This window comes from Xenopus tropicalis, chromosome 9 (genome assembly GCF_000004195.4).
Source record: "Xenopus tropicalis strain Nigerian chromosome 9, UCB_Xtro_10.0, whole genome shotgun sequence".
In the NCBI taxonomy this organism is placed as follows: Eukaryota; Metazoa; Chordata; class Amphibia; order Anura; family Pipidae; genus Xenopus; species Xenopus tropicalis.
In genome coordinates, this window is record NC_030685.2 from 34,330,512 (window position 1) to 34,358,254 (window position 27,743).

A 27,743-nucleotide genomic window follows, 5' to 3' on the forward strand; every position below is an offset into this window, starting at 1 on the left:
AAAGCTAGTAGGTTTGTAAACATGCTAAATGACAACTTTTTATTTCAGGTGGTTCAAGAACCTACTAGGAATGATTCTATTTTGGACCTGGTAATATCTAATAATACTGAACTCATCTCTAACATTTGTGTGGGTGAGCATTTGGGGAACAGTGATCACAACATGGTCTCCTTTGAGATAATGCTACAGAGACAGCTCTATAAGGGAGTAACTAAAACGCTCAATTTTAGACGTGCAGACTTTGCCAGTATAAGGGCATCTCTGCAATGTGTCAACCAATGTGCCGAGAGACTGGCGGATTGCTAATGTGGTGCCGTTATTTAAAAAGGGATCTCGTTCTCAGTCTGAAAACTATAGGCCTGTTAGTCTGACATCAGTAGTAGGAAAGCTTCTGGAAGGGGTAATAAGGGATAGGATAGTTGAATACATTGCAGTTCACAATACTATTAGTTTGTGCCAGCATGGTTTTATGCGTAACAGATCTTGCCAGACTAATTTAGTCGCCTTTTATGAGGAGGTGAGTAGGAACCTTGATGCTGGAATGGCAGTTGATGTCATCTACTTAGATTTTGCTAAAGCGTTTGATACAGTACCTCACAGAAGGTTAATGATCAAATTGAGGAATATTGGCCTAGAACATAATATTTGTAATTGGATAGAGAACTGGCTGAAGGATAGATTACAAAGAGTGGTGGTAAATGGAACATTTTCTAATTGGACCAGTGTGGTTAGTGGAGTACCGCAGGGGTCAGTCCTTGGTCCTTTGCTTTTTAAATTGTTTATTAATGACCTGGAGGTGGGCATAGAGAGTACTGTTTCTATTTTTGCTGATGACACTAAATTGTGCAAAACCATAAGTTCCATGCAGGATGCTGCCGCTTTGCAGAGCGATTTGACAAAACTGGAAAACTGGGCAGCAAAATGGAAAATGAGGTTCAATGTTGACAAGTGCAAAGTTATGCACTTTGGTAGAAATAATATAAATGCGAACTATCTACTGAATGATAGTGTGTTGGGGGTTTCCTTAATGGAGAAGGATCTAGGGGTTTTTGTAGATCACAAGTTGTCTAATTCCAGGCAGTGTCATTCTGTGGCTACTACAGCAAATAAAGTGCTGTCTTGTATAAAAAAGGGCATTGACTCAAGGGATGAGAACATAATTTTGCCCCTTTATAGGTCCCTGGTAAGGCCTCACCTTGAGTATGCAGTGCAGTTTTGGGCTCCAGTCCTTAAGAAGGATATTAATGAGCTGGAGAGAGTGCAGAGACTGCAACTAAACTGGTTAAGGGGATGGAAGATTTAAACTATGAGGTGAGACTGTCGAGGTTGGGGTTGTTCTCTCTGGAAAAGAGGCGCTTGCGAGGGGACATGATTACTCTGTACAAGTACATTAGAGGGGATTATAGGCAGTTGGGGGATGTTCTTTTTTCCCATAAAAACAATCAACGCACCAGAGGTCACCCCTATAGATTAGAGGAACGGAGCTTCCATTTGAAGCAGCGTAGGTGGTTTTTCACGGTGAGGGCAGTGAGGTTGTGGAATGCCCTTCCTAGTGATGTGGTAATGGCAGACTCTGTTAATGCCTTTAAGAGGGGCCTGGATGAGTTTTTGGACAAGCAGAATATCCAAGGCTATTGTGATACTAATATCTACAGTTAGTATTACTGGTTGTATATATATAGTTTATGTATGTGAGTGTATAGATTGGTAAGTATAGGTTGTGTGCTGGGTTTACTTGATGGACAATGGTCTTTTTTCAACCCTATGTAACTATGTAACTATTATAATAATAATTACAACCATTGTGTCTTACACAAGTAACTGACAGTGGGACATTAATAGACAAAAGCACAGATTTACTCCTCTGACCGTGACAAAATATTTATTAAATAGTATGGGAAACTTCCATACATATCTTAAACACAGCAAAAAGAAATAAAACATACACTAACATTAGTGCAATTTTCATTGTAAAAAGCCAGGATAGATTATCTTCGACAGTTATGTGCAACCATATGGACCAATTATTTGTAATACAGCATGTTTAAGGGCCAGAGTATATTAAAATAATGTTATACCAAGCCTGTGGCTCCCATGAGTAGACTGGCTGGCATAAAATCCCTAAGAATACCACATTTGGCTCTATGCCTTCACTTGGACAGCCCTGATCTAGAAATACTAACAGTGTTAAGTTGGGAATTCTCTTTAAATAGAATCACATGCAAATAACAAAAAAAATAACACAGAATGGGGCATATTTATTAAGCTGTTTAAAAAAAAAACTATATACGAATATACCTCACACTGCCACATAAATCTGGCATATTTATCAAGATGGGTATTTTAGGAAACTGTGTAGCAAAGTGTTAAATATTAGCAGCCTTTTAAAAAAAAAGCTGTGTAAAAAAAACAGTGACCACCATTGATAAATATTACAGCATTTCTTATGGCATAATTTAATTTGAATTTTTTTCACCTGTAACTAGTTCTTGCCTAAATATATAATGTATAAACACATCATTAGAGGTTAGTACAGTACCCTAACAAAGACCAAAGTCACATTGGGTGACTAATCTCTAAGTGACACCTTAGCAAGAGCCTGCTCTGGCAGGGTGCCTTTGAGTAGGCCAGATGGAGATTCTTTTCAATGTCACTAACAGACTTCCTGTAGGTTCAATTAGTAGATTCATTGCCAGCCTAAAAGATAACTGGTTTGGGATGGATGACGTTGTTGCTGGTGGGATGATAGCCTCAAAAGCCACCTTATATTATATTGGGTTAGATCCTTAAGACAAGCTTTGTTACAGCATCTATTTTAGGGCATCCTCCACCAAAATTAATATATGTCCTACCCCTGTAAATTCATCATCCTTCACATACTGAAATCCTCCATACACCCTCCCATCTGTAATTGCTCCTTCCAGCGGTCTGTTATGCTGACATTATACAAAGCCCTGTCACAAGCCTCCTCCATTCCACTGTGCCATCCCACTCTCTGCTCTGCCCAGCATTAGTCGAGCAGCTGATGGCAAATGGCAAAAAAAGGGAAGATTGAGGGAGCGTGTGACAGCTGAAGGGGGGAGGGGGTCACAAGAGGGATGAATGAGAACAGCACTGAAGGTGGATGGAGCATGTCAGGGGGAGAACTGAGCCAGCAGCACTATAGCAAAAGCAGGAGGGCACAGAGATGAGGAAGCATACAATATAAAGCATATAAGGGGAGGATGCAGTGCTGCAGAGCTGTGCAGAGTGAAGATATAAGGGGTGGTTTTGGAGAGGGAGGCTGAAGCTGCGTGTGCACAGTACAGGTCTGACAAGATATGCAATAGATAGATAAGTGGTAAAATTCTGCAAGCTGTCCTAAAATGGACACTGTAATTTGTTCAGATACTTATGTATAAGACCTTGTTGATAGGGGCCTACTGTCATATTCTGTGCACAACTAAGAGGTATTTAGAAAGTTGCACAGTTATAAGCCATCTGTTGGTAAAGTGCATCAATGGAAAAGATGTGCCAATCATAGCAGGGCAACATATCATATTAAGAACTTAAGTGTATCACATTGCATTTCTGTTATTATTAACTGTAGATTCTTTTCATACACTGTAATATATTCCTCTCAATAAATGAAGCTCTTTCCAATATTTGAGCTTCCAAACAGACTTTTGCAAGATCTTACTCTGCACCTTACAGATATTCCAACTGATATACACAGAAATCAGGGTTAGCTCCTTTCAACTCTTGCTGCCAGAAATCTCTTTTGGACTTCTGCAATGTGGAATACAACTGCACGCCCCATTACAAGAGGGGGCTGACAAGATTACTCCCTTGTGCAAATGCTTATTGCATTTACATACTTCTTCACTCTTCAGAAGGGACGTCGTAGAAATGAAGCAGTTGGGGACCCCATGCTGCTAGCAGGGCTTTTCAGATGAGAATCAAAAGACCCTGGAGTCATTTCAACTGAACTGTCATTCTGAGGAGTTTGTCCTTTGAGAAAATCATCTTCATCATCTGCAGTGGAACTCTGTGAGCAAAGATATAAGTAAGAGTTAAATTTGAAGGTTTCAAAGGGCACACACACACACACACACACATATATATATATATATATATATATATATATATATATATATATATATATATGCATGCACTTGTAAAAACACAAACTTGTAAATGGATTAACGAAAATAAATATATGTTTTAAGTAGAAATCAGCTAATACATTTATTTGTATATAACTGTACAATAAAGTGACACCTTTTTAAATAAGAGAAGATGATGTTGTATACAAAATGCCATCTACATTGCTGCCAGCTGTTGTCTCTCTATTATCAATCATTATAGGCTCACTATTATGTTTCAGAAGGTTTGAAGGGCAGTATACAGCTACTTACACCTTTGCTCAGCAAAAGGACTTGGCTTGAAAATGTATTCTGCCTATTAAAATGTATATTTCATGGGTTTTTTTTATTATTATAAAATACTAATGGAAAATTCTGCTTTTCTATGAAATTACCCTAACCTACCTATTTGTGTAAAGGAGACGTAAAGTCATTTTTTTCAAATGCATGTAGAGGTTCTTAACACTAAAATATAACTTTTATAACTGTTAAAAAATTTGAACCTGCTTTTAGAAACACACATTTATTTCTGCAGCTTTGTCTTCTCTCCCTTGGTTGCAATTCCCCTTGAAGTTCAGGGGTCACAAATATATTACAAAGTTATTTAATTTAGTGCTAAGAACCTATACATGAATTTTTAAAAAAACAACTTTATATCCCCTTTGAATTAAGATAAGGAGCTCTGTAAACAAACTACCATCCCTAAGCTACATCCTTTAGGCTTTAAGATAAGCAGTAGCTTATCTTTACTGCTTAGGCTACTGGTACACAGAAGTTTTTTCTGCTGGCATAGTTACAGAGAACAGTCAGCTGAGAAAACCCAATCCACTGCCTTCTGCAAGCATCTTTATGTCAGCGTACACATGGGGTGGATTTTTTAGTGTCGAAACACAAAAGAATGCATTTTGGGGACAATAGTCATCCTGTATGTGCACTTGCAGGTTAATGGCATGCCTGACAAAGCATCTGCAAACATATGGCAGATGGCAACAAATCACCTGTGCACTGCTGGGAAAGAAACACAGTGTGTGCTAACAGCTTTAGTCATACTCAAATATTGGGTTGGCAGAGCCGAAAAGTTTATTTCTTTTGGATGGTGCTAAAACGTAGTTCAGCTGGAGCAAGAAACAGTACAGCACAGTAATGAGTAACCTTATGCACCTTTATATGCTTTTGCCCTCCTTTCAAATCTTCAGTGTTAGACTCTTCCCATACTTGATAAAATGGATCCATAAGCTTTTTACACCTGTGGCACATGGAAAATAATTTCACAAATCTGCTGTTTGTTTTCAAACAAATAAAGTAGAGAGCATAACTTTTAGCTACAAAATAAAGAATTTAGAAGCAGTAATGAAATTCATTTTCTAAACATGAGATATATAGATAATACATATTTAATAACAGCGAGGAGCGAGTAGAGCAGGAACGGACTGCCTGTGACATCGCTAAGCCCCGCCCACCCTATGCATATTCACTGCACTTTAAGTAGCTGTCAGGGCCTGCCGCCCCAGGCACATACTGAAGAGTCTAAACCGGAAGCTGGCAAAGGGTCTGGGTAGAGCACAGTTTTCAAGCAGTTATGGACATATTTGAACCCAAAGGTATTAAAATAAAAGCACTTCCTTCTATTTTACATTATTTTACATGGTTTAGTGCAATGTTAAAATTTATGGTATATATCCCCTTTAAGATCACTTACCTGATACCCCAGGCTGGTGCTCCTATTAGCAGAAAATCACACCAGCCCGGGGTACATGCAGGTGAGGGATCCTCTTGCTTTAGTCTCCTTTCGTAGCATTCACGGGGCCCGTGCATGTGCAGAAGAGTCAAAATCCTGACTTTTTTGTTAAAGTGCAGCTTTTCACTCTACTGTGCATGGGCAGCCGGTGTGAAGAAAGAAGATGGAAGAGGAACAACTGGCCTGCATGCATCCTTGGCCAGTGTGGTTTTTTTGCTAACAGGTATGTGAATACAATCACTGGGGAGTGCCTAACATTTTGGCACCCCAGAGTGATTCCACCTTTCCTTCTCTTTTAAGCTTAGTATGCACTGTTATGATATCAATTTTAACATGGCCACTCCAGAACAAGTTGGTAGCATGCTAGCCCATGTATCAAGCCAAAATGACAGCCTGTCCATCAATATCTGGCTGGGGATTGGCCAGACACCCAGTCTAAAAATGCTGTTGGGAAAGAAACACAACGTGGATCTTTCTTTTACTTTGGAGGCCAAATGTGGATCTTCTTGTGGCAGTTAAGACTATTTTTTTTTAACTAGGAAGACAGATTAAAATATAGCTATGATTAATTATAAGAACTGTTGTCCTTGTAAGATTTTCCTTCCTTACACTTGATCAACATAGGGAAGCTTTGAAGTCATATTTTGACACTTATTACTATGTTGTATCACATTATAACCTTAAGATTTCTAAATTGTCACAGCCTAGAATTCTATACCGCACCCCCTTCTAGGTTCTAGATATGCAATTATAAACTGCCATGGCTAAAGCGATGATACAGGGAACCTTGGAGGGGGGGGGAATTCAAAATATACATTTGATTCTTAAATTTAAAGAAGATTTAAATTAGGCATAAAATAATATTATTGTAAATTTGCAGTCTCTCTTTTGTGCCAATAAGATGCAAATTCTATGCATAGTAACAAATACGAACCTTTTGAGAATGCAGGGGTCAAAGGGAAAAAAACTGTCAAGTGGGTTAAAGCTGACTTGCACAGAGTCACCACCAGTGCTGCTTCTTATAATGGGGATCATCTGCCGATTGTTGCGCTCTATGATAGTGTAGCAAAACACCAACTGGTATTTCCTGCTCACAAACACACACCAGAAAGAGATTTAGTCTGAGAAAGTGATAACTGAAAAGAAAAATCAAGCCTTTCTACTTGTATTCAAACATCTAATGTAAGCCAGACACACAGAACTACTTAGTAGCAGTTACTTGTCACAGCTACTAAATGCCACAAAATAACCAGCCATGGACAATACTGAGAAGTGCCTCTGCTAAAACGTATCAATTATCAGTAAATGATCAGCTACTATTAGCTCCTTGTGTCTTCACCCTAAATGTAATAATTTAATTGCCTGAATCGTTTCTCCCTTCATGCAATTTCAGCCAATTAGTATACAGGTAGAAACAGTTCAGTGCAAAAACTTAAACCCCAACAGATGTTGGACAGTTGTAAGGACTTACGTTTCTACTTGTTGAATTTAAGTTACAAGTCCCACAGTACAGTAGAACTATAACAAGTTGCAGACAAATATCCAAAACTGTGTGGATGTGAATGCTAGCAAAATATGCAAAAAACTGTTACTATATAGTTATTTAACATTCACCTTGTAATGGCTGCAAAGAAGTTAACCACAGATGGAAGGCAGATTTTTAAAGGATTCAATTGGCACATGACTATTCTTTCCAAATTAAGATTCTGTAGGTAGGCCAGACCTATAAAAAAAAAAATATATATATATATATAGTATATTTAAAATATTATATATCCTGATTTTATTGCCTTCGCAGGCAGAAAAGTATTTGATTTTTTGGTGAAACTACAAATGTGCCAAATAAAGGCTGCAAAAATAGAATCACTATCACACTAACTGCATTTTTGTGAGGATTGATTTTATATTTACTTATTATTGTATATATTTTCATAATTGACATAAATAGATAGAAAAATGACTATACTTGTGGTTTAATAATAATGTATATACATTTATGCCCTACAGTACTCCTTCTTCTGAGCCAAGTAAAATACTCCTGTAAGGGTTGTAGGCAGTCAGTGACTACAAATAGCTCATTCTGATGGGTAAGGAAGGTGAAAGGGGTGTAACAATCCTGACAGTGAAAACATAAATAAATGGAATTGCAGACATAGTAATAATAAGCCAGTAAAGCTGAAATCTGCTAACACCTGGAGAGGGTGTGACCCATTATCTAGCAATATAGCTCCTTAACAAATCAGTACAAATGAGACTTCCTACTTGCAAAAAATGGCTTTCTATACATAAAAAATTGGACATACCTTTCCGCATGTTCCCTTCCAAAAACTGGTTATGGCGAAATATAAAGGAGTAAAACACTGCCTGACATGCCGCATAGAAGGGACCATGGACAGTTACATCACAGTAGGCTCTACTTCCAGCATCCTGGTTATCAATATAACCATGCAACCAGTTTACCAGTAGATCAAGGCAAGCTTTCACTGTCCTGCATTATAAAATAAATTGTAAGAAATCAAAACACAATGACATTTTTTGGGAAGGGAGGCTATGGTGATTTACAACTGGCAGACAGACAGAAGGTAAGAACAGCCTACAAGAGGAATATTTATAACTTCTAAGTGATAAAGTCAGAAAGTTTTCTGGATCAAATAAAAACCTTAATGAGCACACATCTGTAGTGGCTTCTAATTGGCAATCATGCAAACTAAGAATACTCACACCAATGGAATAAACTTGGCACGAGCCAGAAAACTTCCAATATAGTTTGCAGCTGCCTGTCGGATAACTGGAGGATTATTTGGATTCTGCAGTTTCTTCCAAAGATGTTCCACGAATGCTTCTGCAATGCCCTAAAACACAACCAATTCAGACCTATTCCTGACTCGCAGTATGGTGGAAATTACACACAAATGTCAGTACCAAAAAGGTGTAATACCTACCAATCTGAAGCTGCAAATATAAAACATGAAATACTGCACGTGGCAAGAAGCATGTGTTGGTAGAATCAACTTATCAAATACAGCCAACAAATCTCTATACATGTCTTTTGTTTTATTCAAGTCCAGGGCACCTAAAGAAATAAACACAACACCAGAATTCTGGCACTTTCATAATCAGTTTTACTTAATCTCCTACACAAACCACAAATACAGCTAAGTATTAAAAAAAAAGTTTCTACAACTTGCATTGTAACTTATTTTCAGTTGATATTTAATTCTACCTTTATATAAGGGTTATAACTAAGTGAATCCGCTATTTTGAGATTTGGCCAAATACCAAATCATTCATCAAGGATTCGGCCCAAAATCCAACACCTAATTACATACGCAAATCAGGGTAAGGATTTGGTTCAACCAGGCACTTGGGTTCGGACGAATCCCTAGTTATAAAACGAATACTTTGGTGAAGAACCTGCCTGAACCTGCCACCACCATATTCCATTCAATTAAATGGAAAATGGTGCATGTAGTAATAAGAAATAGACGAATAATTACCATTGGTTAAGCAGACATCTTTAATGTAAGAACAGAGGGTCAATATCAATATATCCAAGCGTTCAGCAACTGGATGTGCCATAGTCTCATTAACAACAGAAGTTGTGGTCATTTCTTGCAGATCTTCATCCTGTGGAATTTAATTTTTATCTTTAGAGCAATATTAATTTTGGATTGGCTCATCAAGAATGAAATTGATGACAATTTAAAGGACAAGGAAAGTCTAATTCACTGGTGGAACACCAAAGTGTTATGTTTCCATCTTACTTCTTTTCCCAGGCATCCCTTGTGATTTTAGCATGTGCAGAAAAGTAAAAATTAGCAATTTTAGCAAACTGCACATGCATAAGCTCAAGCCTATCCAAGGGTTTCCTGGGAGTTAGATGTAAGATGGCATCAAGTTGCTTCCTTGGAAAGATCCATGGAAAGGTACAATTTTTCAGAAAAGGAAGACCGGCCCTGGAAGAAAATGTAGTGATATAATGCATAATCTGTGTCTACAGCACCTACAATAAAATATGTGAGTACCCCTGTTTTTACTGGTTCATTTACTTGTGGACTATTTTGTCCATGCCTATGTGCTTTTTTTACCAAAGAGTTACAGGCATAGCCTAATTGAGGGGTGGGCAGTAGCAGTAAGTGTAAACATAAATATATTGTTAAATAAAAAATCTTGCCAAACATGAAGTATTTACTTAACTTAAGCTATAAATGTTTTTTGCCACATATTTACCAGAATTGCAAAGATATAGTATAGATCAAAACATTTCAGCACAAATATTTCCATGTACAGCAACTGTTGCCAGCCAGCATAATTACACTGATTGTGTGCAGAAACCATTTGCATAATCTATCTCTACTTTACATGCATTTTTTGTTTGATACAAAAGAAATATAATTATTGTGTAACAAACTGATCCATAATTGGGCATATTTGATTAAGTGGGGAGGAGAGTTAACGAGCCATAAATTCTTACCATATTGAAAAGCCCCTCTTCTTTGTTTTGTTCTCCACCACCTTGGTAAGCAGATTCTTCAGCCTCCTCTATATTCTGACGAGAAGCACTAACCTACAAATCAGCTACATGTTACAGAATGTTGCAAAAGAACCAATTCAGATGGCAACTGTCAAATAACTGTCTATACTTCTAATAAAACAATATAGAATTACTACAGAGGAAAGACCTAAAGGAGACATTTTGGATAAATTCTAATTTTGTAGGTAATTATAATAATAACTGGTGCTGACTTTACTTTGGTCTAAAAATTAATACTATCTATACAAATGGCCCCTTTATTGGAGTTTCCTATAGATCCTCTCAGGTCCCTGTCCTTGTTTCAAACAAGGGGTGGGCATGTACTAACGGTCTCTGCCAGAAGCACAGTAGGAGGGGGAATAGACAATCACAGCCCTGCACACACATGCTTCAGTTCTCTAACAGGGCAGCCTAGCTGCTGATTGGTTCCGATCGTACAGTGTGCCGAGTGCCGCCTGCCTCCCTGCATAGCTTGGGAAAGGAGGCAGCAGGAAGTGGAACAGATGGGCAGGGCCAGTGAGGTTTTTGAAGAAATTTTCAACAAATCAGCCTGTAACACTACATTTTAAAGCACATTCCTTTTATATTTAGATGAGTATAATTCATTGTCTTTCACACAATATGTCTTCTTTAAGAGTGTGGAGTTTTTGTACAAATTTTCCTCTAACAATTTAAACTGAAAACTTCTCCACAAAAAGAAAACAGCCAATGAATTATCTGCTTATGATACCAAAATGCTTATATATGTGATGTTTTTTGATAAAGCTTTAGCTGAGGCAACCCATTTGGCAAATTCCAATGTTACATGTTCTCACATGAAACAATGTCCTCATACTTATCTTTACATTTAAGGGAGATTAGCATGGATGTAATGCTCAATTATATGGAGTTTTTGTACTATAACATGCAAAAAAAACTGTCAGAGATAGGCAAACTAGTATTCATGTTAATTGCAATAAAAAAAGAAATTCCTCAAACACAAAATTACGTTTAAAGGAACTTACATCCATCTTCAAAAGCTTTTCAACCACAAGCTCCAGAATCTCAAGCCTCAGTGTCGGGAAATAGATAGAAATTCGCAGAAGGTTGTGCACATAACATTCCTGATATAAAACAGATGAAAATTGGAAGTGTTCCTTACAAACAGTATTAAGACTTCTTGAGCCAAGCTAAATGGAAATTGCTTACTTGTGGGTATGGATCCAACAGTTTGAGTATCCATGCCCACAAGCTTATTAATGTTGGCTGCATCTCTCTATTACTGGCAATTAAGTTGCCAGTCATGCATCTCAGGTAACATTCATTTTATTGCCTGATTATGTTTTCTTCTCCTTTATTGAACTTTCACAGTACAGGTGGAGATATTTAAATTATTTAAAAAGTAAAGCCAGAAAAATAACATTGTTTAAAAAAGCATACCAATGTTCTTGCAGATTTGTTGGTGTAAGGAAACTTTTCCACAAGTATTGGCATAAGAAAACGAGGTGCTCTAAAAAAATAAAATGCACAAAAAAAATGTAAACTTCAAGACAATATACACCGTGTACATGTTAAGAAATGGATCTATGAACTTCAGTAACCTAGTACAAGGAAGTAGCCAACACTCTAAGGGTGAAGACACACTGAGCTACTTGTAGCAGCTACTTTTTCACGGCTAAATTCCAGGAAATACCCTGCCATAGACAATACTTAGAATTGCCTCTGCTAAAACACATGTAGAGAAATTATCAGTAAATGATCAGCATTTTCTATTTTAGTAGCCACAAGTAGCTGCTACTAGTAGATCTGTGTGTCTTCGCCATAAAAAAACAAACTGACCAGTCTACTTTATATGTATCAGGCTATCAGCAACTTTATCTGGATTGACCATAGTGAGATTTTGTGATACTGGCATCAAAAGTTTCAAACTAAAAATCTTTTTGACTGCTAGGATCTATCCATATGGCAGAACACAAGTGGCTTTCAATAATAAGCCTTGTCACATTCAATTGTGTCTTACTTGTAAATAAATTACAAACTCTTGACACAGTAAGACACACTAAAAGAAACCACTTCCCCAGTCCTAAACAATAGTATTTGTCTGAGATTATAAATATAGGGCTATTTTACATATACATTTAAAGAAGGAGGAAAGGTACAATCACTCGGGGTGTCAAAATGTTAGGCTAAAAAGCACACAGACGTCAGGTGGGGTGCAGGAATGGCAAAGCACGATGGTGAAGAGTGCAATGTCTTGCACATTGCATAGTTAGTTAGGAAACGTCATCCAAACTAGAGGTAGTCAGAAAAAGTTTGTGTTTGGTGCCCCCCCCCCTCTGTTGTCCCTAGGCACGTGCCTCTTCTGCCTAACCCTAGTTCCGGCCCTGGTCAGGTTCCTTTTAAAATAGAAAAGGCCCTTAGAATGCCTCAAACAACCAGTATAAAAATTGATCTGACAGGTGTTCAATTTAAATTTTTAAATTAAAAAAATTCTCCGACCACTCCCTTTAGGCTAGATTGGATCTGGTCTGCTGGGGAAGACTCTTGTCCTGTATCAACCTTAAAGGTAATTCCAGAGGCCGGGAAGTTTTTTTTGCTTGCTCTTAATCTCCTTTAGCTGAATGTTACATTCCTACTGGGATTAATGCAAATCACCAGTGGTAAAACACATGCATAACAAAACATCCCATCAGCCCTTACCCTGAGAGAGTTAAGAGTTTAGCTTGAATTGTCAATTAAGGTCTTTGGTACTGGCATGTAAAATAGAATCAGTATGTTTGAATCACTTATTCTACCCTTATCTGTAATCAGACTGGTTAGGTATGGACTGAGCATTAATTTTTTACAGAATTTTTTTGTCATTCATGAAAAAATCATAGAAAAGACAGAGAACCTATGTACAGGTTAGACTGTATACATGTGAAGAAAATCATGGATACTTACGAAGGAACATATTTAGCAATTATCTGGAGTGCTCTATGACACGTGTTGAATGTTGAAATAATATCTGGAATAAAAAGTTACATACATAATATTGCACTAAAGTATTCAAACATACTACTTGATGACCGTGTATCAAGCCTTATAGCAGACAAGCACTAAATGTCTTGGTCTAATGCCACACTCATTGCCTACCAGCTACAGGATAATCCAACTCTTATAATACTAAATCTTTTGCACGCCACTTACTTAAATTATTATAGGGTGCATTCGATCCCCAGGCTGTTTCAATGCCACCATATCCAGATTTAAGGGGATAAGCACATTATTTTGCACTGTGACAACTGCTATTAAGTCACTTATTAAAGCAAATTTCTAGTACTACCATTCCTAGGGATAAATTAATCTAATATGTTAACTAATAAAGAAGCTTCAACTCACACTTATTAATCCATATTTGCAGTGTTTTGTGCACACAGCTGGCAATAATTTTATGAAGGGGCACAGCTTACATGTTACAGCATGGCACATGGCACAGCTTACATGGAGTAGCATGCAATCTACATAGTAAACCACTTTTCCCAAATCAGAAATCCAGCTAAAAGTATGGTGAGCTATATTTCATGCTAACTGAATGCTGGAGAACAATACTAGTTTATTCTACTTTTGTCCTGCTTCAGGCCTAGTTGAAAGTATACATAATACAGTTTTTATAAAAGCATTTAATATTGGAGCTAGTACATAGTTACATAGTTACATAGGGTTGAAAAAAGACCAGTGTCCATCAAGTTCAACCCATCCAAGTAAACCCAGCACACCTAACCCACACCTACCAATCTATACACTCACATACATAAACTATAAATAAAACCACTAGTACTAATTGTAGATATTAGTATCACAATAGCCTTGGATATTTTGATTGTTCAAGAACTCATCTAGGCCCCTCTTAAAGGCATTAACAGAATCTGCCATTACCACATCTCTAGGAAGGGCATTACCCAACCTCACTGCCCTCACCGTGAAAAACCACCTACGCTGCTTCAAATGGAAGCTCCGTTCCTCTAATCTAAAGGGGTGACCTCTGGTGCGTTGATTGTTTTTATGGGAAAAAAGAACATCCCCCATCTGCCTATAATCCCCTCTAATGTACTTGTACAGAGTAATCATGTCCCCTTGCAAGCGCCTCTTTTCCAGAGAAAACAACCCCAACCTCGACAGTCTCACCTCATAGTTTAAATCTTCCATCCCCTTAACCAGTTTAGTTGCACGTCTCTGCACTCTCTCCAGCTCACTAATATCCCTCTTAAGGACTGGAGCCCAAAACTGCACCGCATACTCAAGGTGAGGCCTTACCAGGGACCTATAAAGGGGCAAAATTATGTTCTCATCCCTTGAGTCAATGCCCTTTTTTATACAAGACAGCACTTTATTTGCTTTAGTAGCCACAGAATGACACTGCCTGGAATTAGACAACTTGTTATCAACAAAAACCCCTAGATCCTTCTCCATTAAGGATACCCCCAACACACTACCATTCAGTAGATAGTTCGCGTTTATATTATTTCTACCAAAATGCATAACTTTGCACTTAGTAGGAGTATAATGTTGGCTTACCTTCATCTTCATCATCAGAATCCGAAATATCCACATCACCATCTCTTATGATAACGCGAGCTATCAGGAAAAAAATATACAATACATTAAAAAATAGTTTTTAAAGCAAAAACTGCAAGTCAAGATTGCTGCTGTGGGGACTTTTGATTAAATGGCATAATAAAAATACATAACAAAATTTACCAGGCACAAAGTGTGAGATAATCATGCTCAGGCAAGATCTCAGATAAACAGTCTGAGCTGAAACAAGGTTTCCCAAAAAAGACAAATATTCCTCTACAACTTCTTTGCTTCTGTTCAGCCATGGTAGTTTCTACAAGAAAAAAGATTAACAAGTAGGTTTACTCATTTTAACAATAAAAAATAACACAGGGAGGCAATTCAAACAGTCATTCAAAAGAGATGATACGTTTTGTTGAGTATCTAATAAACAGATATTAACAGCCTCTGCAGGGTACGAACATGACATAATTCTGCAAATGTTAATTTATGATGTGCTGAATTTAAGAAAGGTGACTATTGCTATTATCCTTATCATTAGAGGTATAGGATCCCTTATCCGCAAACCCATTATCCAGAAAGCTCCCAATTACGGGAAGGCCATCCCCCATAGATGTAATAATTCACATAATTCACATTTTTAAAAATGGTCGACGAGCATTCTGGATAACATGACCCATACCTGTTATTTATAAAATGGCAGGATATTTTGCAGCCCCTTCTTATGTTATGCATCTTTCATATCAGTAAATGTACCAGTGGAGTCTAGCTACTTTCAGTACACTCATATATCATAGTAATAAAATATTTATTTTCGTCTAGTGGAAAGATGCAGGTAATGAACTATATGTAGAACTGTAAAAGTACAGACCACAAAATAGAAGTAAAAAAACTCACCAAGACAATGCTGACAAGCTGCTCATAATCTTTAGTCAGGTACGTAATGCAAGAGCGGAATTCATGCAACCAGTTTAGTAGCTGCACATCCTGAAATCAAACAGGAAAATATGACATACTGTGCTTAAGGCAGCTAAACATGTATTCTACAGTCCATGCTAAAGGCAGCTAACAAAAGTGTCTCCTACAAAGAGACCAACAGAAGTATTTTCTTCAACCCTTTTAAAATCAGAAAAACAAGGGGCTAAAAATAAATAAAAATATTCAACCCTCCCCTCCATCCTATTTTGACATGAGCTTACTCAGTTGGGCTTACATAAACACTGTTTGAACTTCCAGAATGGGTTGCATTACATTCTCAGCATGAAGGATCTTGGAAAAAAAGCATGTTGGAGTTATGGCTGTGTCTTTCCTTCTGTGAAATCAGGTATGTTTGTGTAAAACAAAACACATTTTAATTTATATCTGGCAGTTCAGTTAGTATTTCTGCACCTTTTCTAAATAAGCCCAACTAAATGAGCTCATGTCAAAAATGGTATATTTTTTCTTTAAGTTAAACTGGTCACACACTAGCCACACATGGGTCAAAACTGGTTGCACACTTATAAGCCTTGTATAGGGCTAAAACAATGAATGGTAAGGGTTCAGACATAGCTATAGGGCAATGAACTGCTAATGCGGTCTTCTACCAACCATCCACACTTCAAGAGGAAAGCAGTCGGATAAGCCCAATTTAGTTCATAACCTGGTTCCAAACTGGGCAAAATGTAATGTATATTGTAGATAAACCTCATTTAAGCAACCTTGCAATTTGCATTGTCCTTTGGATTACATTTGCCTTTCTGCTCTACTTCTCTCCAACTATGTAAATTGCTACCTAGCCGATAGGCTCAGTGACTCCAGCATCAGGAATCAGACTGATTGTGAGGCTAGACTTTTTTTTGTATATAACCCTAAAGGTGGCCATACACATAGCAATTTTGATCTTTCGTGTTACCGTTCCCACCTTCCACTGAAGTTCAGGGCTGAATTGTCAGATATGGAGGTAGAAGCAACAGAAATTCGACCTCCTTCTTGCAATTCAGCCCTGAGCGTAGATTTTGCTTGGGAGCCTTCAATGGCGCCCGATTAAAATCTTTTAACCTGGCGACTGACGAGTCGACCAATATCCGCAACCTTTTGAGATATCAGTCGCCTCGTCGAGACGTTATACTTGCACCAAATATCGTGCAAAACGAGGTTTCATACAATATTATCGGTGCATGTATGGCCAGCTTTAAACTGGGAGTCTCTTGTTCTATAGTCAAAGCACTTAATGGTTGCTAAGGCCTCCAACACCTGCAACCCTACAGCAGTGTTGGAATAAATCTGCACCATTCCAAAAGTTTAAAAGGTATACCTTAATTTCTGGATCTGATAACTGATGTTTCAAAAGCTCAAAGTCTCCGACATCACCCTGAGAAAAAATAAGCCAAGGTGAGCAAGGTTATCCAAAGCACCCCCCTAAACAATTCCCTCTGATAAGGCACCAAATACGAATAATAAACCATTGGCTCTATAAAACTACAGCTTCCAAAATTTTATCTGTTAAATAAAACCCTAGCTGTAGAAAAATGGTCCCAACAGCTTTTGAAAAATACTTAGTCCTCCATATGTTGCAGAAGAGACACAAGTTGAGCATACAGGAAATGGCAATTTGCATTTTATATTACTTTAGCTAGGTAAAGTAGTACTTTGGCCTATGCTATCAGTTTTATTATTTATGCAAGTTTCGTATCTAATATAACATTAGCTTTACACTATGATGGATAATTACCTTTGAATACTTGAACAAGATTTCTGTCACTTTTCCACCAAATCTGACAGTTTTTTTGGGTGGAGAGCTGAGAAATTCATCACTTTCTGTCAACATCTTTAATCTGCAGACAGCACATATAATAAAAATGAAAAATACACATTATGTGTAGGCACAGATATTGTTTTGCTGTTTTGCTGATATGTTACATTGTAAAACCTGAACTAATATATGCTGTTTTACAAAACATGTTATTTTATGTACCCATTTACACAAAATTCTGGAAAATGGCTAAACTTTCAACTTTCAACTTTTTCAAATATGTTTATATTACTTAATATACATTTCAGCAAACATTACATTAAACTTTATATTACTTAATTTACATTTCTATCAGATGACTTGCTGAAACTTGTTTATTAAATTAAATAATGCACCCCCTCTTATAAAATATGAGTATATTAGAAGTTACTTTAGAGTTTCATGACCTGTACAAAAGCAATCACCCTTTGGCCTTGTGGTTTCAGATGGTCAAAGAACACCTTGATGACTTACAATACAGGTATGGGATCTGTTCTCCAGAAGACCCATAAAATTATTTGAAGGCCATCTCCAACTCCATTTTAATCAAATAATTAAAACTTTTAAAAACAATTTTCTTTTTTTCTGTAATAAGATAGTACCTTGTACTAGATGCCAGCTACAATATTAATAATCCTTTACTGTAGGCAACACAATCCTATTGAGTTTATTTAATGTTTAAAAACTTTTTTAGCAGACAAAGTATGGAGATCCAAATTATGAAAAGACCCCTTATCTGGAAAAGCCTAGGTCCCAAGCATTCTGAATAATAGGTCCCATACCTGTAGCCTAATATTTTACAATAGGGGGCACATTATTCACTATATAAATTATAGGAGGTAAAGGTACATTATTTATCAAAATCTACAGGTCTGAAGCATATGGGGGAATGCTGTACTACCAACCCTTACTCAGTGTATATCCACCATTAAAGTCTCACACATTTACAATGTGCACGTTTTGAAGAGAATGAGAGATCCCGTGGGTGACAATGGCAAGGGAGGCCCTACAGGTATGAGTGTTAGGGGTTATTATAGTTATGCCTTTTTTTCCATTCTATTACTTTCTGTGTGGGTGGTATGGGGCGCATAATCATTCTTCTCTATGCAGATGGCATGGGAAGTCTATAGTTATAGAAGTTATATTCCTATCACCATTCCCCTTTTTTCCCCTTATTCCCTTACCCCAGGGGTGGCCAGACTTTTTTCAGTCGCGATCGACCGATGACCAGGGAATGTACGTACGCATTCACACAGCACTTTCGCATCCTAGACTTGATCGCAGTCTACCAGGAATCCACGGGGGATCAACTGGTGGACCACGATCGACATTGGCCACCACTGTCTTACCCTGTGCCTGCTCTCCCAAATTTCCTCACATCCCTATTCCCTCACACTCCTTCCCCCTGCACATGTTCTCTATTTCCTTATAGTTCTTTCCCTACCCATATCCCTTCCCTTCGTTGTGTTTCTTCCAGGGCCACAGAGACTTCTCCAGGCCTGGACTTGTAATCTGAGGGGCTGCTGTAAAATGCTATAAGGGCTCTGGCACACAGGGAGATTAGTCGCCCGCGACAAAACTCCCTGTTCGCGGGCGACTAATCTCCCCGAGTTGCCGCCAGTTGCCATCCCACCGGCGACAATGTAAGTCGCCGGTGGGATGGCACACGCGGTGGCGCGATTTCAGGAAATCGCCGAAAAAGCCTTGCGAGGCAACTTCGTCGATTTCCCGAAATCGTGCCGCCGCGTGTGCCATCCTACCGCCAACTTACATGTTCGCCGGCGGGATGGCAGGTGATTGCAACTCGGGGAGATTAGTCGCCCGCGAACAGGGAGTTTTGTCGCGGGCGACTAATCTCCCTGTGTGCCAGAGCCCTAAGACACTAGTTATTGGCCCTGTGCGGGGGCGATTTGGGCATCTGTGTGCTTGAAATGACAGGGCCTATTTTTAATTTACTTATACCTCTGTAAAATTTTCTGTGAGCAAGTTTTGGGGGTGTGGCTGAGCAGAATATTGGGGGGGAGGGGCACAGCTGTTCAGTCAGGTGCAGGGGGGGCGGAACTTAATCCAGCGGTGCATGTAGATCCAGTGGCAACAACACGGGGGAGGGAGGAAGTGGGATACTGACATTATTGTTATGTGACATTACACAACAAACCACTGATAATCAAGAAAATGATGTACTTTCTAAACAGAGCCCACTAATAAAATCTCGCATTACAGCTAAAACTGGCGTGTTTTAATCAGCGCCACCCCCTTCCAAAAATATTAGAGGTACCGGATGGATGTTTTCTGATAAATCACAACATACCGCCCAACAGACCCACTTTTGACAGAACAGAACGCACTCCCGGATCGCTGTTTATAAGCCCAGCTCCACGCTTGCTGCACGCCTGCTCGCCGAGAGGATCGTCACAATCTCGCGAGATGAGACAGGAAGTCACGCTTAGTGAGTGTGACGCGCTGCAGCGGTATGATAGTGCTAGTGGGGGTGGTGGTAGGAATGAGGAAGGACTGTACCTGTGGTAGTGACACAACTCATAGCTTCTATTAGGTTCAGCGTGCTAAAGGGAGGGACAAAGTAAAAACACTTATTCTGGTTGCCTAATAGCTGCAGCCCAATAAAGAGAATGTGAAGATAAAATTGGATTGCAACTTTTTAGCCTTTCCATCTTCTTTAAAGGAGACATATTGGATAAATGGGGAAAAACCCTAATTTTGTAGGCAATTATGAATAATATCCGGTGCTGGTTTCACTTTGGGCTAAACATTAACCCTATCTGTAACAATGGCCCCTTTATTGGAGCTCCCTATAGATCCTATCACTTCTCCATCCAATGTGAAATGAAGAGTGGGCGTGTCCTAACGGTCCCTGCCAGAAACACAACATTTTTAAGCACAATCCTTCTATATCTAGAGGAGTATAATTCCCTAGTACATTCATAATTTTTATAGGATATGTCTCCTTTAAACATTCTCAGAGCGATCCCATCCTAAAGACCTTGCACAAAAGCAAGCACTTCCTATACAGAAGAGAGAGTAAATGGGACAGGGCATATGGAGAGCCCCAGGTGACATGCCCTGTACTCAATGATATAATGTATACAGCAAGGAAAGAGTACAGTTATCCAAAATTCTGAAACTTCAAGATATGTAGGTTGGGAAACAATGCACAGACACATCAGGGTACATAACACAATGCTTAATATCCAATGGAGAGCCTTGTAACCATATTGCACCCAATACATTGTGATTTTGGGTTCTGCCGAAACCTATCTGCTGTATGATTGTAAGCTCTTTTGGGCAGGGCCCTCTTCACCTCTTGTATCGGTTATTGATTGCTTTATATGTTACTCTGTATGTCCAATGTATGTAACCCACTTATTGTACAGCGCTGCGGAATATGTTGGCACTTTATAAATAAATGTTAATGTAATGTATGACAAGCCACCTGATCTACAGCTCACTGATATATACAAAGGTGTGGCAAAGTGGAAAGGCAGTTATTTTGCTTATAAATTCCCATATTTAGCACATGAGGAAATAAATGTTACCTCATGTTCTGGAGATGTGTCACTATCTTTCTGTAAAGCTCTCTTTGAGTATTCCCAGATAACAGGCCATGTCCAAGCATGGCTCTGATGAGACAGAAAATAAGTACCATTTAACACAGCGCCCAAATAAAATGTATGGCACAGATCTTGTACAATGCCCATTAGGGACCTTATTAAGTATTGCTTATCACACTGTACCTACATCCTGATGCCTAATTGTACTCGCCTTGCACTGTGCCCAAAACAATCACTTTCCTATTTAAACAGACAAATCCTGTGTTACTGTATTACTGGGAACAGGCATATATACACTCCCTCAATCACCCAGAATTCACTGATAAAATACAACTCTCTGCAGCCTGTGATGTGTAGCTGTGCAACATTTCCACCCATACATGCCCACTAACAGAATGCTACAAACAGGACAGAGTAAGAGTAAGGACAGCATTTCTTTGGTGCAGAACTGACCGGCTTCATTGGGCATGATGGTGCCCAGTTTCACTGCTAAGGAGAAGCCTGTTTCTTGGCAATGCTGTAACTCGTGGTTATTCCCTCCGCTGCCGTCACAGTAACGTGTTCCATAGAGGATGGCGCCGCCACCTGTCATATTGAGCCCCAGATTCTCCCACAAATCACAGACACTGCACTTCCATCCGCTGTGAGAAAAAGTCCCAGGAAAGAGAGTGAGAAAGACAATAACAGAACATGAGAATGAGTAGGGAAAGGATATGAGAGACAGAGACCAGAATGTGGGTTGTGTATAGACAGAGGGGGATCTGTAACATGATAATGGAAAGGGCGCTGACTCTTACTGAGGTGGGATACAGGGTACTCAAGCTGTTGGAGGTTGAACGCATGGAAACCTGACAGTATGGCATTGATAGCAGCTGAACCTGAGAGAAATCAGCATAGAGTTATCAACAATGTCATATAATGTACATCCACAAGTGCAATTTCAAATGCAATTATGATGTTTGTTCTTCCTGCAATGTTGCATTTTCCCCAGAATTTTAGCATCACTGTGGTAGCAAGGTGGTGATGTGCAGGCAAATGCTTGGAGCTTATGGAAGAGCTGGAGTTTATTGCATGTACTTAAAATGATGATATAATTGTGAGCTGAGTCCCACATCAGACTCCCCACTGCTCCGTATGGGAGTTGCGCTTCGCTGCTGCGGGGGGGGGGGGGTTGTGTTCTCGTATGCGCGCTCAGGGAGGGGGGGGGGAGGCCTAGGAACGCCCGGAACATAAATCCGGCACTGTGTGTGTAACAGCTCTGCTACCTACAGACTGGCAGCGGCTCCTCCTTCAATGCTTGTTCTACCACTGGGTAGATTCCTGTGTAATTCCACTTCTGTAACAAGATTTAAGGGTCTAAATACCTTCTTCATGGGAAAAAGTGGATCAAGGGCCCACCGCCCGCACCAATCTGCCATCCCACTACTTCTCTAGCCCCTACTGATTACTGGCCAGCAGCAATCCGGCCCACACACCAATATGCCTGGTGAAAAGAGGTCCAACAGGACTAGGGCCCACCGGGTTTTTATCCAATGCCCTGTTGGGGCCACTCCAACTTTCTACCCCAATATCCCAGTTTGGGTGCCAGTGTGCCTGTGCTGTTTGCTGATCCCCAAGATGGCTGCTGGGAACAGAAGGGGCACAGCTAAAGGAGGGGGCGCCGCTGCTAAAACGAAAAATGTACTTTTCATTTAAATAAAAATGTATACAATATATTCACTCATGATGTTATTATTGCTTCATTCATTAAGCTAAAACAACCTAACAATGCAAATGTGAGGTAAAAACCTTTTTATGTATAAGATATAAATAAATCTTTTTGTTTAATCAGTGTTTTACTTTAATGTTAATGAGGCTTTTTGCACCTATTGTTCTAGGGTTAGACAGAAATTTGTCTGCTAATCCCCATTAATATGTTAATGATCCCCAATGGGGCCCCTACCAGAGGTGGGGGATGGCGACTGGGTGAAACAAAGCAAAACATAAGAGCTTAGAATTTATCTGACAGGGTTACACTGAGCTTTACTCCATTTTAAAAATGGCGGAGAAAATTTTCAGAAAAGAACGTTGTTAAAATGCCGTATAAATGTCATTTAAAAGACAAATTAACAAAAGAGTCTGTAAACTGTCTTTCTTTTGCTAAAAACGGAAACGTGGCGGTTGAGTCGGAATTTAGGTGGATCTGTAGGGCAGTGTGAGTTTCCCTAGTGTGTCTGACTGTCCCTCTCACTCGGAGTGCAGCTCCCACACAACCATTAGCTGCAAGCACATCTCACTTGGTCCCATAACGGAATCAGCAGCCAAACTCTCTGCAAATCAAACAGCCAATAGAATCGTTCGGTACGATAGCCCGCCCTATTATTGGTGACTCAGCGATTTGTCAGTAAGAAGCCAATGTGAGCTGTGTCCCCGCCCCCCCGCCACAATGTTTGCTTTTAACTGGGCTCCGCTCTGCACTGTTATTCAATGGGGAGCAGCCCCAGTCAGAGGCTCCTCCAATAAGCATTGCGCTAGTCTGTCACTGGCCCATCAGCAACATAGTTGTACTACAGCTGAGGTGCTGGGTGTCCTGCTCGGATGTGGGGGCATTGGCGGCAGGGGGGGCGAGTTATGTACAAGTTTGCGGGCAGTGCTCTTCGTGTGACTGTCGGGGATAAAACTACTAATCGTATTCATAGGGGGAAACCCTTATAAGGTGCTGGGTTGCTGTGACCTGGAGAATGAAGTAAAAATAAGTTTAAATCTGTCTGATCGCACCCCCACCCCCTGCCCTTATGTGGCACATTCCCTCTCCAATACTCTATAGGTGGGTAGAGAAAAACTATTATTATTCTTGTGCCCTTGTAATTGTGATTTACTGCTCTGCACTCTTGGGGGCTCATTTACAAAGGCACGAACGCTCAGCGCGGTTTTACCGCTGTTTAGAATTGTACGGTACGAAAATTTCGTGACTTTCGGATCGCCAATACGATATTATCGTGACTAATATGATTTTTTCGTAAGCATTTTCGTGATATTTGCAATCTTCAGAAATTTTCGTTTCAAATTGGGATTCGAACTCGTGATTTGATAAATCTGCCCCTTGGTGTTAATTGTAGTTCTACAAGACCTGAGATGAGCAGCCCTGGAGACTTGGGGCCCAAGGAAGGACCCTTTAATCAAACAGAACTGATCCATTTTCTGCTGTGACCTTTATATAATGTGATGGATCAGCTGCCCTTGTGCTGCCGCCAGGCTGGTACAAACCTTCCCTGATGCCAATGTTATTAATAGAGCGAAAGGGTAAAAATCGCAGAAAAGGGGCGCCCCCAGCTGCTCGGTACTGGCAGTACAAGGGGGGGGATATTTAAGGGTATCTATGAGCACAGTGCTGTCCAGTGTCTGTGGCTGCATATAGCATTGACTATGCTACTTCGTTAGGGCCCCTAGGTAATTAACTGCCTGCCTAGGCTATTTAGGGGGTGGGCCCTGCCAACTAAATAGAGAATAAAAGCCCCTCAGTAGATCACAATGCCCTATTTTACCCACCACCCATATTTCTCTCAGGGCAGGAACAAAGTGCCTCTAGGGCAATGGGACATTTACTTAATTAGGCGCAATGGGCAATAGGAAGAGCAGCTAAAGTGCCTGTGTGTGGGAAATTGCATTAACCCCACTTGTGCCCCGTGTAGGTGCGTCGCACCAGCCGTCTCACTGGCTCTTCTGTGCTGAGAAATGCGGCAGCCATAACACCTTCCCGTTCTGCCATTCAGAAACTCCAGTTCAGCACCAGTAAGTGTTACACAGCGGGGAATATTCCGAGAGGGAATGATATATAAATATCTGCTACAGGATGTTATTGGGTTTAGCTATAATAAGAGACTGGGCACAGTGCCATTCCCACTGTTCCTTCTAACTGCCCTGTGTTGTTGGGATGCACTTACCCCTCACAGGGTGATTGCAAGCGTTTAGTTGCCTAGGAAACTATGGCTCCATGCACGGGCAAAAATTGCTTTAACTCCTCTCCCTTATTGGCTGCGATTTACCATGCAGCACTTTTCAGCTCAGGGTCCTACACTGTATCATTCTCTCATTAATTGGGCACTATAAAGGGGTAGTTCACCTTTAAATTAAAAAAAAATGTTGTGGTTTTGAAATGATCTTGATTTTTGTTCAGCAGTTTTCCTTTACTAAGGTCAGATTTACCTTAGCAACCTGGCAGTGGTTTCAGTGACAGATTGGTAGAAGAATAGGAGAGACCTGAATAGATGTGTAATAAAAAGTAAAAATAGAATTGTAACCTTAAAGAGCCTTCGGCTTCTTGGAGTCCATGCCCCCCCTTTTGACAGCTAGAAAGAGGCAGAAGAGGAAGGTAAATAATTGAAATGAAGACCAGTTGAAAAGAACAGAACATTGGGTGAGCTCCTCCCAGGACAATTAAACATCAAGGTAAACCTGTGAGTTTGAGGTAGCAGGGGAGATTCAAGAGTTAAGTGGGCGGGGCTTTATTTCCCAGAGCAGAGCAGGCACAGCAATCAATTAAATGGCAATGCTGAGAAGCGGGACATCTAACAATGAATCCGGGACAGCGGGAAGTGCCATAAATATCGGGACTGTCCCACTGGAAGCGGGACGGTTGGGAGGTATGGTTAAGCACATTTTTCTGAGCACTTTAGCTATTTTAGTTTCTGTTTTTAGTGACTTATTCTATTCTGCTAAGTGGGACCTATGACTTCTCGGCATGGTGCTATTAATGCTGAAAGTGGCACAATGATATTTGTTTATTGAGAATGAAAAATAATTACATTAGCTGTATAGTTCAAGCACGTTTTTGTCACAGAAAACAAAAGTTTATATCGTAGCGCATCTATTTGAATCTTGAAACTACAAAATAATGTTAAACAATATATTAATATGGGCTTGAACCTTTAAAACTTATGAAATATAAATATTCTAAGGATTCAGATGAAATATTAAAATTCATGTCATACTTCCATGAAAACTGCCTAAAACACTGTATGAATACATTCAGATTTGTTATTGAGTAAACCATAAGCAAATTTATCTTGTGAGTTCACCTGCTAGTTTTATTTTTTTAGCAATAAAGGCAGAATCTGTATAGATTCATACTGTGGGCTGCACTTTTGCTATTAAATCATACAGCAGTGATGCATACAACCGTCACAACTGTGACTTTTATATGGGGCCTGTAGAAAAGGGGTTGTTCACCTTTAAATTAACTTTTAGAATGATGTAGAGAGTGCTATTTTGAGACAGCTTGCAGTTGGTCTTTACTTTTTATTATTTGGGATTTTTTTTAATTATTTAGCTTTTTGTGCAGTGGCTCTTCAGGTTGGAATTTCAGCAGCTATCTGGTTGCTAGGGCTCAATTTAACCTAACAACTGGCTCAATTTAACCTAGCAACTAGGCATTGGTTAGAAAGAGAGACAAAAATATGAACAGAAGGGGCCTAAAGAGAAAGATAAGTAATACAAAGTAAGAATAACAAAACTGTAGCCTTACAGAGCAACAGTTTGGCTGCCGGGTCAGTGAACCCAATTTGAAATAAAAAAAATAAAAATGAAGACAATTGAAAAGTTGCTAAGCATAGCCCATTCTATAGCATATTAAGGGGCCTATTCATTAAAGTACGATTGAGTCCGAATGCTAAAAATTTGTATTTTTTCTAAGTTTTAGAACTAAACGTATTTTCTACAATATTTTCGTTAATTTCCGCAACTTTTTCATGCTTTGCGTCAATTTGTGCAACAAAATCGCATTTGTTGCAACGGGTACGAAAGTTTCGGAATTCATTCAAGCTTCGGTATCATGACTTTCCTTGGGCCAGGTTGGAGCTGCAGAGTGCCATTGAGCCCTATGGGAGACTTTCCTTGGGCCGGGTTGGAGCTGCAGAGTGTCATTGAGTCCTATGGGAGACTTTCCTTGGGCCGGGTTGGAGCTGCAGAGTGCCATTGAGCCCTATGGGAGACTTTCCTTGGGCCGGGTTGGAGCTGCAGAGTGCCATTGAGCCCTATGGGAGACTTTCCTTGGGCCAGGTTGGAGCTGCAGAGTGCCATTGAGTCCTATGGGAGACTTTCCTTGGGCCAGGTTGGAGCTGCAGAGTGCCATTGAGTCCTATGGGAGACTTTCCTTGGGCCAGGTTGGAGCTGCAGAGTGCCATTGAGCCCTATGGGAGACTTTCCTTGGGCCAGGTTGGAGCTGCAGAGTGACATTGAGTCCTATGGGAGACTTTCCTTGGGCCAGGTTGGAGCTGCAGAGTGCCATTGAGCCCTATGGGAGACTTTCCTTGGGCCAGGTTGGAGCTGCAGAGTGCCATTGAGCCCTATGGGAGGCTTTCCTTGGGCCAGGTTGGAGCTGCAGAGTGCCATTGAGCCCTATGGGAGACTTTCCTTGGGCCGGGTTGGAGCTGCAGAGTGCCATTGAGTCCTATGGGAGGCTTCCAAAATCATGCACTGAAGGATCAACGTC

At 39.8% G+C, this 27,743-nt stretch overlaps 1 protein-coding gene across 2 annotated transcripts; it reads right to left on the reverse strand.

The window, feature by feature from the left end:
• Positions 1–1,865: 1,865 nt before the first annotated feature.
• On the reverse strand, positions 1,866–20,392 carry rrn3 (RRN3 homolog, RNA polymerase I transcription factor). Of its 2 annotated transcripts, none has more exons than XM_004917953.4 (18): positions 20,033–20,392; positions 17,646–17,748; positions 17,229–17,285; positions 15,830–15,919; positions 15,116–15,245; positions 14,933–14,992; positions 13,319–13,382; positions 11,816–11,885; positions 11,401–11,499; positions 10,337–10,429; positions 9,360–9,489; positions 8,805–8,935; positions 8,584–8,714; positions 8,166–8,350; positions 7,477–7,585; positions 6,797–6,949; positions 5,286–5,370; positions 1,866–4,027 (listed from the first exon to the last, which is right to left on the reverse strand). In XM_004917953.4, exons 2-18 carry the CDS (start codon positions 17,739–17,741, stop codon positions 3,869–3,871), a joined length of 1,842 nt encoding a protein of 613 aa, XP_004918010.1. In that variant the 5' UTR covers positions 17,742–17,748; positions 20,033–20,392; the 3' UTR covers positions 1,866–3,868. The 2 variants fall into 2 exon arrangements, with proteins under 2 accessions (XP_004918010.1, XP_002937728.1); XM_002937682.5 differs by having other exon boundaries at positions 20,017–20,392.
• Between the last annotated feature and the right edge of the window lie 7,351 nt (positions 20,393–27,743).